Source organism: Balaenoptera ricei, chromosome 7, assembly GCF_028023285.1.
Source record: "Balaenoptera ricei isolate mBalRic1 chromosome 7, mBalRic1.hap2, whole genome shotgun sequence".
NCBI lineage: Eukaryota > Metazoa > Chordata > Mammalia > Artiodactyla > Balaenopteridae > Balaenoptera > Balaenoptera ricei.
Window position 1 is genome coordinate 76,869,015 of NC_082645.1, and position 14,637 is coordinate 76,883,651.

The 14,637-nt window shown below is 36.1% G+C and overlaps 1 protein-coding gene across 20 annotated transcripts in view; it reads left to right on the forward strand.

Moving 5' to 3' along the window:
* C7H2orf88 (chromosome 7 C2orf88 homolog) overlaps window positions 1-14,637 on the forward strand; it is a 312,337-nt gene that overhangs the window by 34,280 nt on the left and 263,420 nt on the right. For 7 of the 20 annotated variants that reach the window (XM_059928366.1, XM_059928362.1, XM_059928360.1 and 4 more), the window contains exon 1: window positions 956-1,024. The exons of 10 other annotated variants lie outside the window; for them this stretch is intronic. In XM_059928366.1, coding sequence (XP_059784349.1) covers window positions 1,003-1,024 — 22 coding nt within the window. In that variant the 5' untranslated portion in view covers window positions 956-1,002. Of the gene's footprint in view, window positions 1-955; window positions 1,025-12,786; window positions 12,810-14,637 lie in introns of those variants that run through there. 3 more of the 20 variants (XR_009504246.1, XR_009504247.1, XM_059928349.1) reach the window with 1 other exon arrangement.

Genomic DNA, 14,637 nt, shown 5'->3' on the forward strand with positions numbered 1-14,637 from the left:
ACTATTTTGTAATTTATTTGTTCTCAAAATCTAGATTTTTAGTCTTTTGAAAGTAGGGACAACAGTTTTATTTCCTAAGAAGTTGATAATTTAGTTGCCAAACACAGTATACCATGTTTCCATTCATATGAAGCTGCTTAGAGAAATAATTTGAACTTTAAATATTGTTTATTATTTTATTTTAAAAATGTGAAAATGAGGACGTTTACCTCAGTCCAGGGCTGACAGAATAAAGGATATCGCTAGACGTAGGTACCTAGGACAAGACTGATATTCACAATCCCCCTACCTGCCACACTCATCAAAGTCTAACCTCATCCATTTGGGAAAAAAATCTGTAGCAGGTAAGGTAGTTTTAGATTCCTCTAGTGAAAGGAAATTTTTATCCTTTGTCTTCAGGGTTTATAGTCTACAGGATTACCTTGAATCTTTGGCCAGTATTGAGATTTTGGATATTTATTGTGTTAAAAAGTGCTTCCTATCCCCAATCTGTAGTCAGTTGATAATCATCTATTAAATTGAGTCAGAACAACATATGGATTTCTAAGTTCTCATCAGCAGTGCAAAGCTGTGCTTTAATCACTCATTTAGCATGTGTTTGAACAAGAGGGGACTTGAGAATTCCTCTCTGGCATTTACATTCAGCTTTAGGAATATAGATTTTTACAGCAAAAGTTGAAAATTTCTTTCCAGTATTGGGGAGGACTTTAGGCAAGCAGATGTCTCAAGGAAGGAAGGTGACAATTTGGTTTACCTTTTACATTAATTTTAGAGTGATATATTTTTCTCCAGTTTGAACTGGTTTACAGACAAGAGTGAGCAGAGTAAAAGAGCAAATAACATTTTTCACTCATTTTAAACCAGGTCTTCATGATGATATTACTGGAAGGGGACCCCTTCCAGGGTGTGAGAGTGGGCTCTTGTCTAAGACTCGGAAATGAATTGTCTGAGGAGACACACGTACTGACAAAGCAAAAGACTTTATTGGGAAGGGGCGTCCAGATGGAGAGCAGCGAGCAGCGGGGTAAGAACTGCTCTGCCATGTGGCTCACAGTCTCAGGTTTTATGATAATGGGGTTAGCTTTCTGGGTTGTCTCTGGCCAATCACCTCACTTGTGCCCATATTTGGTCTGATTCAAGGCCCTTCCTGGCAGTGTGTGCATCTCTTAGTCAGGATGGTTTCCAGCATGAAGGTTTCTGGGAAGTTGGCAGGACATATTATGGGCTGGCATCTCCTCCCTCCTTTTGGCCCCTCCAGAATTCTTCCGGCTGGTGGTAGGTAGCTTATCAATTCTGTGTTCCTTATCGGGACCTCCTGTTGTGAGATAATTCATGCAAGCAGTTATTATCCTGCCTGGCAAGGATGGGCAGTCTCAGTCAGTGAGTGGTTCCCTAACAGTGAGATTTTGCATTTTACTTGAAATATGAATTCTCAGACTGTCAAATTTTCATTTTTGTTTAAACATATTTATCAAGCATTTAATATGTTAAGAACTATACTGAGTTGAGTACACTCATATGTGTAATCGTCAGAGTAATTCTTTGAGTATGATATTGTCTTCATTTTAAAAGTGAGGAAATGGATGTTTAAGGGAGAAATTAGTCCAAGAAATAGCTGATTAGTGCCATATCAGGCATTTGAACCTAACCTATGTCTTTCAATTCTATGTGTTTCTATGAAGGGCCAGAAAATTTTTCCTTCCACCTTTCTAGGTTCTTTGGCTGGTCTAATAATCAGATTGACAAAAGACATTAACAAGAGAAAAACAAACAAAATTGCATATGTACAGGATCCGCATAAAAATGTAAAGACTCAAAAGGCAGCCAAACATCCTGAGAGAAGGAAAGGGGTAGGGGTCTGGGGATACAAAGGGGAGGAAGGCCCATTCATAGGAAGCAGAGGAGATGTTTAGAAAACAAAAGCTGTGCTGTTATGCAGGTAAGTTTCTTAGGTAAAAAGTGTCTCTGGTAATAGCTCCCTTCCTGGTACAGGCCCCCCTTTCCAGTGTAAATTTAAGCAGTTTAGGGGCAGGAAAAGAACTTTTCTTAAATCTGCTGGAGTTTTGATTGCCTTTAGCGCAAATTAATCCTCATGCCAAAGTGGCATATTTTGGGGGTCACAGATTCTGCTCCCCTTCACTTAATTTTTGAAAATATGGAAGTATTTTTTAATTATAAAATTAATTCCAGTTCACTGTAGAAAATTTGAAGACTACAGATAGAAAAGGAAATAAAATATCCATAATCTTACTGCATAAAAAAATATATGTTTACTTCCAGTATTTTTGATATATATATTTTACATAGTTAAGAACATTTGGTATATAGAGTCTTATTCTGCTTTTCTGTACTTTCTATTATACAAACATTATTCTATGTTTTAAAAATAATTTTAAGTGTTATTTTTAATAGCTGTGTAGTATTCTAGCATACAGATATACTATCATTTTTTAAAACATTCCTTTATTTCTTAATATTTAGGTTATAATTTCCCGAACTTTTTAATTTAAACTTTCTGGACATCATTTAATGCTTAAATTTGCAAACAAACAAGAAACCAAGAAAAATATTTGTTGGATACATAATTGCTACTTTGTATGAGAATTTTAAATTATATGAAAATTTTAATTTCTCATGTAAGTATGGCACTTAACTATGCATATCTTTTAATCCCAATTATGTTAATTATACATACACAGGAAAAGACTAGAGGGAATTACACTAAAGTCTTAACAAGCTGCTATCATCTCTCACCTGGATTATTAAAACAACTTCCTAATTGACCTTTTAATTTCATTGTTCTTCCTTATCATCTGTTCTCCACATTGCAGCCAGAGCTGCTTTAGCTACAGAAATCATTTAAAATTATTTCTCTGCACAGAACTTCCAGTGACTTTGTCAGAGTAAAATCTAGAGTCCTAACTGTGGCCTGCAAAGTCTTACATTTTTTATGCCTCCCATCTGCAACTTCCATTTTCTCTGATTCTAATATTCTACCTCTGATTCCCTGTTGCATTCCTCTAGCCACACTGGCCCCTTGGATGTTCCTTCAAAGTGTCAAACATGTTCTTTTCTCAGGTTCTTTCCAGTTGCTTTTCATTCCAAAACCCTCTAGATACCTGCACTGTTTGTTGACTGACTTCCTTGAAGTTTCTGTTTGAATGTCATTTTATCAGACTTCCCTAGTCACTCTATAGAAAATAGCATTGCTCTCTTTCCATCACTCTGTGCTACTTATCCTACTTTTTCTTTCTACCAGTGACCTAGTCTATGTTTAATCATTTGTCACTACTCACTCGAATCTAAACTTCATGAAAACAGATTTTAGTTATTGCTGAAACATAGACTCTAAAACAGAGCAGGGCATGTAAAGGGCATTCAATAATTATTTATTGAATGAATGAATGTTTTCTCTGAGTAGTAGAATTTTAAGTGGTTTTCATTATCTCCCAAATACTTTTCTATACTTTCTAACATTTTTTGCTATGTTGGGCAAATACTATTACTTGTACAGTGTAACAGCTTTAATAAATAGCAGTTTTTTAAAGAGGCTTTTTTTAAATTCTAAGAGTAAATAATAACATATTTGCTATGCATTTTTTGTTTGAGATATTTACATCTGTCTTTCATTCACCCCCCAAATCTGCCCAGTTGTCTAAATTGCTTCTCAATATGTTTACATACATCTTGTAGCCTATTGTGTTTATTTTCTTAAAGTCAGCTAACCAGTTGATTGACATCAGTGCCTCATACACAGCTTATATCCAGGGATCTATAATACTATCATCTGGGGGATTCATTTTACATCTGTCTTGAGTTGATTTCCATTTCCTGGATACCATGTCTTGCTCTTTCTTATTTTACTACCTTATTTTAGGGAGGTACATCCTCCAGTAGTTTTTTGGAAAATAGTGCATGAGCATTAAATTTTTTGAGACTTGGCATATCTGAAATCACTTACATTTGACTGCTTATACTCAGCAGGATAGAGAACTCTAGTATGGAAAAAAATTTCTCACAGAACTTTAAAGACTTTACTCTTTTTTTGTCTTGGCTTCCAGAAGTAGTGTTATCTGAAACCATTTAAATCTTGGTCTTTTACTATCTGACTTGTTTATTCGCTTTGGAAACTTGTAGGATCTTTTCTTTATCCTTAATATTCTGGAATTTCATGGTATGTGTCTTGGTGAGGATTTGATTTTATCATTGTGCTGAGCACTCCGTCAGCCTTTTCAATTTTAAATTCATGTTCTTTGGTTCTGAGATATTTTCTTGAGTTATTTTTAGCTGGTTGCTTTCTGGGGGTTTTCTCTGATTTGTTTTATGAAACTCCTGTTGGAGATATACGTGTGTGTGTGTATATATGTATATACATATATACATACATACACATATACGGAAGCACACATATATACAAATACACATATACATATATATATGAATGATAATTATCTGTCTCTTTTCCTGTATGCTTGACTTTCTAGATTTCCTCAAATTTACTTTCCAACGGTAAAAAAACTTTTTGCTAATCTGGTATTAATACCAAGTGCTCATGTTGTATTCATGGATGTAGTATATTTTCTTTTCTTTGTGGGGATGTTAATGTATTTTTTCAAATAATTTATTATGAACATTTTAAAACATATTGAAAAACTGAAAGAACAGTACTATAATTGCCCATATACTCACCCTCTAGATATACATATGTTAACATTTGCCAGAGTAATCCATGTTTTTGTCTTTTTTTCTGAACCATTTGACAGATGTAATCATCATGACACTTGATCTCTCAATACTTCAGGATATTTTTCCCAAAAGAATGTGTTTCCTAAAAATAATATTTTTCTTCAAAAATAAAACTACCATCACATGTAAGAAAATAAGTATTAATCCCTTAAATCATCTAGTATTCATCCATATTCAGATATTCCCAATCCAAAAATGCCTTCTAGAGCTGTTTTTTAAAAATCAGAATCCAGTCAGATTGATGCATTACTTTTGGCTCATTAGTCTCATTTCATATTGAGTTCTCTTATTTCTTTCTTTGAAAAAAATGGTATATTTTCCAGTTTTACTGAAACATAATTGACGTACACACAACATGAATTTAAGGTATACAACATGATGACTTGACTTACATACATCATGAAATGATTGCCACAATAGGTTTAGTGAGCAGCCATCATCTCATATGGATACAACATTAAAGAAATAGACGGGAATTCCCTGGCGGTCCAGTGGTTAGGACTCCACGCTTTCACTGCAGAGGGCCCGGGTTCAATCCTGGTCAGGGAACTAAGATCCCACAGGCCGCGTGGTGTGGCCAAAAAAAAAGAACGAAATAGAAAAAACATTTTTCCCTGCAGTGAGAACTCTCAGGATTTCCTCTCTTAACAACTTTCATCTGTAACATACAGCAGTGTTAGTTATCTTTATCATGTTGTATATTACATCTCCTTGCCCCCAGCCCACTCAACCCCCCATACCATAAATCTTATCTCTTCTTCTATGAGTTTGTTTGTTTATTTGTTTTTGAAGTATAATTGACCTGCAATACTATGTTAGTTCCTGGTACACAACATAATGTTTTGATATTTCTATACATTTCAAAATGATCACCATGATAGGTGTAATTGTCATTGATCACCATACAAAGATATTACATACTTACTGTATTCTCCACCTGTACATTTCATACCTGTAACTCATTTACTTTGTGACTGAAAGTTTCTACCTCTTAATCTCCCTTACCTGTTTCTCTCCTTCCCCGCCCATCTCCCCACTGGCAATCACACGTTTGTTCTCTGTATATTTGTTCATTTGTTTTTTAGATTCCACATATAAGTAAAATCATACACTATTTGTCTTTCTCTGACTTACTACACTTAGCATAATACCCTCTAGGTCCATCCGTGTTATCACATATGGCAAGATTTCATTCTTTTTTACAGCTGAGTAATATTCCACTGTATATGTACACCACATCTTCTTTATCCATTCATCAATTGATGAGCACTTAGGTTGCTTTCATATCTTGGCTATTATAAATAGTGCTGCCATGGAGTAGGAGTTCACATATCTTTTCAAATTAGTGTTTCTGTTTTCTTCAGATAAATACCCAGAAGTGGAATTGCTGGATTATATGTTAGGTTTAGTTTTAATTTTTTGAGGAATCTCCATACTGTTTTTCATAGTGGCTACACCAATTTACATTCTCACCAACAGTGCACAAGTGTTCCCTTTTTTCCAATCCACACCAACACTTGTTATTTGTTGTCTTTAACATTTCTTATTAAACTGGTTTTGGTTAATGAACTCCTTTAGCTTTTGTTTGTCTGTAAAACTTTTGATCTCTCCTTCAAATCTGAACGAAAGACTTGCCGGGTAGAGTAGTTTTGGTTGTAGGTTTTTGCCTTTCATCACTTGAAATATATCATGCCACTCCTTTCTCATCTTCAGAGTTTCTGCTGAAAAGTCAGCTGATAGCCTTATGGGAGTTCCCTTGTATGTAACTTGTTGCTTTTCCCTTGCTGATTTTAATATTCTCTCTTTATCTTTAATTTTTGCCATTTTAATTACAGTGTGCCTTGGTGTGGTCCTCTTTGGGTTGATCATGTTTGGGACTCTCTGTGCTTCCTGGACCTGGATATCTGTTTCCTTTCCTAGGTTAGGGAAGTTTTCAGCTAGTATGTCTTCAGATATGTTCTCTGCCCCTTTCTCTCTCTCTTTTCCTTCTGAGACCCCTGTAATGAGAATGTTAGTATGCTCTGTGTTGTCCCAGAGGTCTCTTAAACTATCCTTGTTTCTTTTTATTGTTTTTTCTTTTTTCTGTCCAGCTTCAGTGATTTCTACTACTCTGTCTTCTAGCTCTCTGATCTGTTCCTCTGTATCATCTAATCTACTATTGATTCCTTCTAGTATATTTTTCATTTCAGGTATTCTTCATCTCTGGTTCTTCTTTATATTTTCTAACTCCTTGTTAAACTTCTCACTGTTTTCATTCATTCTTCTCCTGAGATCTTTGAGCATCTTTATGATCATTACCTTGAACTCTTTATTGGGTAGATTGCTTATTTCCACCTTACTTAGTTCTTCTGGGGTTTTATCTTGTTCCCTCATTTGGAACATATTTCTCTGTGCCTCATTTTGCCTAATTTACTGTTTTTATTTCTATGTATTTGGTAGGTTTATTCCATTTCCCCATCTTGGAGAAGTGGCCTTTTGTAAGAGATGTCCTATGGGCCCAGTAGCACACCCGCTCTGGTCACCTGTGCTATATGCCTTAGCAGTATGCTCTATGTGGGTTGTGTAGGTCCTTCTGTTGTGGTGGGCTGACTACTGTGGGTGTGCTGATAGGTGTGGCTGGCCCCGATACTGGTTGGTTGCCATGCCCTGCCTTGTGCAGAGAGTGCTAGCTGCTGGTGGGTGGGACCAGGACCAGTCTCTCACAAGGAGACTGGCTACAGAGTCCCGGGTGTGTGTGTTGGGGGGGGCGGTCCCAAGGCTAGTCCTGGCCCACTGGCTGGGTCTCAGCATGGCTGACTGTGGGGTGGGGGTTCCAGATCTAGTGTCTGCTTGCTGGTTGCCAGGGCCAGTTCCTGACACAGCTGTCTGCATGATTGGGGTACCCCCAAGCTAGTGTTGATCCACTGTGGGGCTGGATCCTAGGGTAGCTGGCTGAGGGTCTCAAAGTGTTTCAGAGTTGGTGTTGGCTTGCTGGTGGCTGACGCTGGGTCCTGCAGCTAGTGCTGGCACACTTATGGACAGAGCCACATCTTGGGGTCTCTGGCTACAGGGCCCAAGGTTTCTGGAGCTGGTGTCAGCCTGCTGGTGGACAGGGCTGGGTCTAGGGTGTCCTGGGTCTGCTATCTGCCCCTGGTGGGCAGAGCCAGGTCCTGAGGTCTCTGGCTGCAGGTCCTGGGGTCCTGGAGCTGGTGTTAGCCTGCTGGTACAGGGACCCATCCCGATGGCTGGCTGCAGGGCCCCAGGGGTCCCAGGGCTAGTGCTGGTGCACTGGTGGGCAGGACGGGTCCTGGGTTCTCTGGTGGGTGGGGCAGCATCCTGGGGTGGCTGTGGGCTCAGGGGCTTCTATGTACGCTGGCCTGCTGATGTGTGGTGCTGTGTCCCTCACCGGTTAGCTGCTTGGCCTGAGGCGTTCTAATACAAGTGCTGACAGGCTGGTGGCTGGGGGCAGGACTGGGTCCCAAGCCTAATAAGCTAGAGGGAGGATTCCAAAATGGTGCTTACCAGCATTGGTGTCCACATGGTAGAATGAGCTCCCCCAAATGGCTGCTGCCAGCATCTTTGTCCGCAAGGTGAGTTCCAGTTGCCTTCTGCCTCTCTGGGAGGCTCTCCAAGATCAGCAGTGGGTGTGACCCAAGCTTCTTTCAGATTATTGCTTCTGTCCTGGGTCTCGGAGTGTGTGAGATTTTGTGTGTTCCCCTAAGAGTAGAGTGTCTATTTCCTTCAGCCCTCTGACTCTCCCAAAATAAGCCCCACTTGCCTTCAAAGCTAAACGTCCTGGGGGCTCATCTTCCTGGTACAGGACCCCCAGGCTGGGGAGCCCAGTGTGGGGCTCAGACCCCTCACTCCTTGAGGAGAAGCTCTGTGATTGTAATTATCCTCCTGATTGTGGGTCACCCACCCAGGTTATGGGTCTTGACTATACTGTGTCTTTGCCTCTACTACCCATCTTGTTGTGGTTCCTTCTTTATATCTTTCATTGTAGAAAACCTGTTTTGCTAATCTTCATGTTTTCTCATTAGTAGTTGCTCTGTAAATAGTTGTAATTTTGGTGTGCCTGTGGGAGGAGGTGAGCTCAGAGTCTTCCTACTCCCTCGTCTTGACCACTACCCTCTCACCTTTTTTTCTTTTTTTTTTTTTTAATGGCATTGCCATTTTAAAGAGACCAAGAAAGTTGTCTTGAGGAAGGAATCATATTCTGGATTGGTCTGATTGTTTTCTCTTGGTTTTCTTTTACTTGTTCTATACTCTGTATTTGTAAACTAGCATTTCGATTAGGCTCAGTTTAAACGTTTTTGTTAAGAATACTTTGTAGGTGATACTGGGTATTTCATCGTATGTAATTGAAGGATATAATATCAGGTTGTTCCAATATTGATGATGCCAAGTTGGATTATTTGGTGGAGGTGGTGACTACTTGATCTCTGCATTATAAAGATATGCTTTCCCTTTGCAATTAGCAAGTAATCTGTGGGAAGATACTTTGACATCATGGAAGTGTTCCTAAATCAGTTATTACATTGGAGGTTACAAAATGCTAATTTTCTAATTCTATTGTTCCTTTGATATTTATTAGCTGACTTTTTTTCCTGTAAAGTAGAGCTCCCCCTCATCAACTAGGGTGAAAAAGGTAGGGTAAATGCCTAATTCTTGAATATTTACCATTTTTCACTCTAAAAGTGATATGACAGTCATCTCCTTTGGTGGCAAGTGAGGTTTTTTTTCTTTTCCCTTTGACTGGCACTGTGGATTCTTGAGTACTTATTAATTCAGTATCTTACAATCGATTACACTTTTTAACCCTAAAATAGTTTCAGATCTGACCATTAAGAGTTCCTTCAGGCTGCTTTGGTGTCCTTTTGACATACCCTTTTATAGTCTTTGAGCACATTAGTTTTTTCACATACATGATGTCCCAGGTTCATCTTGTATTTTTTCTGACCCTGGCAATTAGCTGTTTTTCCTGGTTCCTTTTTGTCAGGATGGCATATAGATACTAATGCCAGGTGTTTTAAGTGTACTCATTGTTTACTGGGATGATATTAATAATTCTGAGCTTTTTCAATGACTATAGCTAGGGTGGATGTATATATATATATACACACATTTTCACACCCTTCTACATACATATATACATAATTTTTACAGAAAACCATGAGTTCAAATATATACTCCCAACTCAAGTTAAATATTTCAGGGTTTTCCTTTACTGCTTTGTTTTTATATTTTTAAAATTTTCTTATCCTAAAAATCTTGGTTCTTCTAACATTAACATGTTACTTTGTTTTATTTTATAATATATGTACAATCGTTTTTAAAAGTTAATACCAAGGTTATTACTAAATATAAAAGTACTGAATGAAATTTAAGATTTCTTTGCTTGTTTTGTTTGTCTTTAAATATGTCTGAAAGTCAGCATTCTGAGAATATTTAATAAGGTTTTCATCTCGTTTTACTAATGGTTTGTTATACAGTTTGGGGGTTTTGTTTGTTTGTTTTTGCTTCAGTTCTCAGTTTCAGAGTTTACTTGCGTTGAATTTCATTTTAAGCTATGTAAAACATTTGTATAATGTTCAAAGTCAAAACCTAAGTAAAAAGATATTTAGAGAAGTCTTGCTTTCCTCTCTCTCCTCCACCATCTCATTCTGTTCCTATTTCTTATAGACATTTCTTATTTTCCTTAGTTTGTGTTTTTCCATTGCTTCCTTTTGCAAAAATATACAGAGACGTACTTGCATATATACATACATATATAATTTCTCCCTACTTTCTTAGTCAAAAGTTCAGCATTTTATTCACTGTTCTGTACCTTGCTTTTTTTCATTTAACAATGTATCTTGGAGATTGCCCCAAATCCGTACATAGAGAGCTTCCTCACTCTTTTTTTGTAGCTGTGTCATATTATATGGATATTTTACAATTTCTTCAACTAGTACCCTGATATGGTCATTTCTGTTGTTCTGGTCTGTATTACAGTAATGACCCAATGAATAACCTTGTGTATATGTTTTTGTGTTTTTTTTGTTTTTTTTTTTAACTGGTGGAGATGTATATTCAGGATGGATTCTGGACATAAGACCTCTAGGTCAAAGGGAATATACACTTATAATTTTGTTAGATATACCCAAATTCTCATCCATAGGGATTGTACCATTGAGCCTGCCTTTTTCTCCATAGGCAGTGTTGGTTCTTTTGAAGGTTTCATATCCCTTTGTTCCCTACAAGTTGTTCTTTCAGTTTTTCCCTTCAGTCTTTTGTTAATGGCTTTTCTCGAATGTCTTCTGATCCTTGGCTGCCTGCTTATACTAAGAATAAGAGGTATTAAATAGCTGGCTGGGTGGGGCTTGTTTATTGAAGGCTTCATTAGAAGGTTATCTGTCTGTTTCTTTGGGGAGTCCAGGATACAAGTATCTTAAGGCCTTTTCTTTGGGCTGGTCATGTTCCCAAGGGAAGAATATTTTAATCTTCTTCCTAATGGGTAAGCCTGGTTACTAGCATTTTGGAAACCCAGTAAGGCTGGGAGATCTTATTGTTCAGTATGGATGATAGTATTTTGGTGGGGGGAGTGGGAATAGAATAGTATTTAAAAGAGAGTCCATACCACCTTATACTAGATCGTCATCCTTTTTTATGTAGAAGATTGAAACCAGATGGCAGCATGGCTTTTCTCTACCTCCAGCCCTTTAGCAGTATTGGGTATATAGCTTTATTCATCTCCTTGACAGTGTGATATTGTTGGCTAGTGGATGAATTTAAATACTTACATTTATTGTGGTTACTGATCTATTAGGACATATTGCCATCATCTTATTTTGTGCTTTTTGTTTATCAAGCCTATGTATGTGTGTGTCTGTGTGTGTGTCTGTATGTGTCCATGTCTGTGTCTTTCTTTTCTCCTATTAATGCTTTCTGTTGGAAATAATAAAATTAATTTCCTGTTTCAATCTCCCCTGGTTTGGAAGTAGTGGTTTATATTTCTGATTTTTGTTTGGTGGTGGTGGTGGTTGTTTGTTTTAATGGTTACCCTTAAATATTTAAAATAAATTCTTGACCATAAATTTTTTTTTAGCGAAATTATTTATCGTCTCTCTTGCCCTGGAATAAGACAAATTTAACTTAACGCACAGAACCTCCAAGGCAATTTCCTATTATAATTACCTATAATTTATTTCAATATTTTAACCCAAAACTTAATGTCATGTCAGTTGTTAAATTAACCAACATTTTATCAGTTTCTGTTTACCATTGTTTCTAACAACTTTCATTTTTTCTCTGAATTTTTATTTTCTCAATCTTGTTTTTTTTTTTTCTTGGAATTTGATTATCTAGATTCAAACTTTAATCTGGAAAAACAAATAAGCAACAATAGCAACTATAGAAGGAGTGGTGGGGCCAGGTAATAATTATATAGTTTCAGTAAATGAGACAGTGTATTAATAACATGAGATTAAGCAGGTATCAATGTAATTAAATAGGTGGCTCAAATTTGACCTGTGAGAATGTAAAAAGCAAGTGCTATAATTCACTGGAGAAGTGTAATGGATTATTCAGAACCATATTCATGCATTACATTATCAATTTGTACAAAAAAACTTAGAACCGTATCTCATACTGTGTTTCAGCGGGAGTTTCAAAATAAGCCTCTCTGAGGCAGTTTCTTCATTTGTATAGTGATCATGTATCATACTTTTTCTACAACAGTCATGATTTACACCTGTCCTCCTAGCATAATTGTTAATTATGCCCACTGCCTTTATTCTCAGAAATGTACCAATTTTGTTAGTAAACCAAATGGTCACCTTATTTATAAAATTTGGAAAATTCCAGTCTTGTAGGGATGACTTAAGGGTTACAAATAATCCACGTAAAGAGTTATAGATGGTATTTCACACATAGTACATGCTCAATAATGGTAGGTATCAAGGAACAGCTTAGGTTGCGTGTGTAAATACTGTTTTTTTCTCCCAGGCCTTTTTAAAACTGAACCCATTTTTTGACAGTATTTTAATATCATTTGATTTCTGAATTATCTTTTATTCTTAGGCAAAGAAGTCATCACTGACATGGTAAGCTGTAATATATATGTACAAAAAATTTGAATTGATATTTTATTAATGGTTAATTACTATGTTTTCCATGTACCTCAAACCCTTTATGAGTAAGTACTGATTTCAATAGTGATAATTATAATAATTTTACATTTAGAATTTGTTAAGGTATTTTTCAGTTATAAAAATGGTTTCTGTAGCACAGGTCAAATATCTAGAGTATATGTTTTGCTTTAGCTCTATGCTTGGATTAGCTTCCTATGTATATATTATTCTGAAATTGGACATATTCTGAATTTAGCCTTATGGTCCAAATTTTATTCATTTAAGAATTTATCATTTGAAATGGATAGGACAGACACTTACATTTGAATTATGAAACTTTGTTAAATAAATTAATATGCAAATGAAAGATATTTCAGTTACTTTAGAAAAACATGAAGACCACTCTGCATAAAAGCCATGTTAATTAATAACATCTACTTTTTATATAGGAAATCTCTGAAAATAAGAGAATGTTTTTAGGAACTAATTTAGCAAGGTTAAGGTAACACTTGCAGCCTTAATCAGCATTGGATGCAGTGTATTTCTTATAGTTTTTAAAATTTTGGCTTTATAGTATGACAAAAGTCTTGATTCACAGTATCGTTACACTCACTTGAATATTCTGAAAGTGGACCTGGGCAGACCAATCTGAATTTAGACCAACAACTTCATGCCAAACTATACTTTTCTATTCAACTGTACTGTCATAAGAATTTGGAATGTTTGCAGAGATGATCAAACAAAAAAAGAAAACATATTCCAAGGTCTGTATCTGTTCTCTTTCAGTTTCTTGACCTCCACTCTCATCTTTCTCTCTCTACCCACCTCTTTAACACACCAAATAATGCATTGATGATCATCTACTCTGTGTCATATATGACATTTGAGTTTTAAATTTTTCTTTTTTTTTTAAAACCTGGGTAAATTCAAACCACACAGTCATAGAACAATTTGAAAACTCCTTTTGATTTTTTTTTTCCACACACACACTGTATTTTATTTTTACAAGAGATAAATAGACTGACACCAAGCATTGTACATGGATGACCACAACAAAAGCAACAATGATTGCCATTACCAAACATGAAACACACTCATACTATGTCATAATATTGACATTCAGTCCAGTAATCCTCCACTGTAACAGCTCCTTTACTTTGCAGTGAAAATTGATTTGTATATTCTTTGCCTCTGAGTCCTTGTGGGATTTTTTCTTTTTTTAAATTCAAACAGAAAGTCACAAAAATTATACTCATCCTCATCAGTTCACTCAGTCCCATGTAATTAATTTTTTTTTTCACCTTGATCTTTTGTTAGCACTTTTATGAGCTCATCAGTTTTTCATTAGAGTTCTGAAAATGCTTATTCATTCAGTTCAGCAGTACAGTCAGTTACCAGAAACCTGTACTTGTCAGAGTCTTTTCCATGAATTTCCTGAAGATGAAACCCTTTTATAGGAACATATTTACAAAAGCATCAGAGTAAACCCAGAACTGTCTGTAAATGACAAAAGACTTAAAAATGACCACGGTTAAAGATTTGATGAAAGTTCATAATAATGCAGTTGACAAGAAAATTAGTTATTTCTGAGATATACATTTTAAAGTAATAACTAGGATTATGACTTATAACATTATACCAGAACATATAAGATTTTTAGAAATTTCATGTAATATCTGAAACATTTATATTAACATATTTCCATACAAATAACCCAATGAAAGTTTAGTATTAGTTGTTTTGTTTGTTTGTTTATACTGCAGGTTCTTATTAGTCATCAGTTTCATACACATCAGTGTAT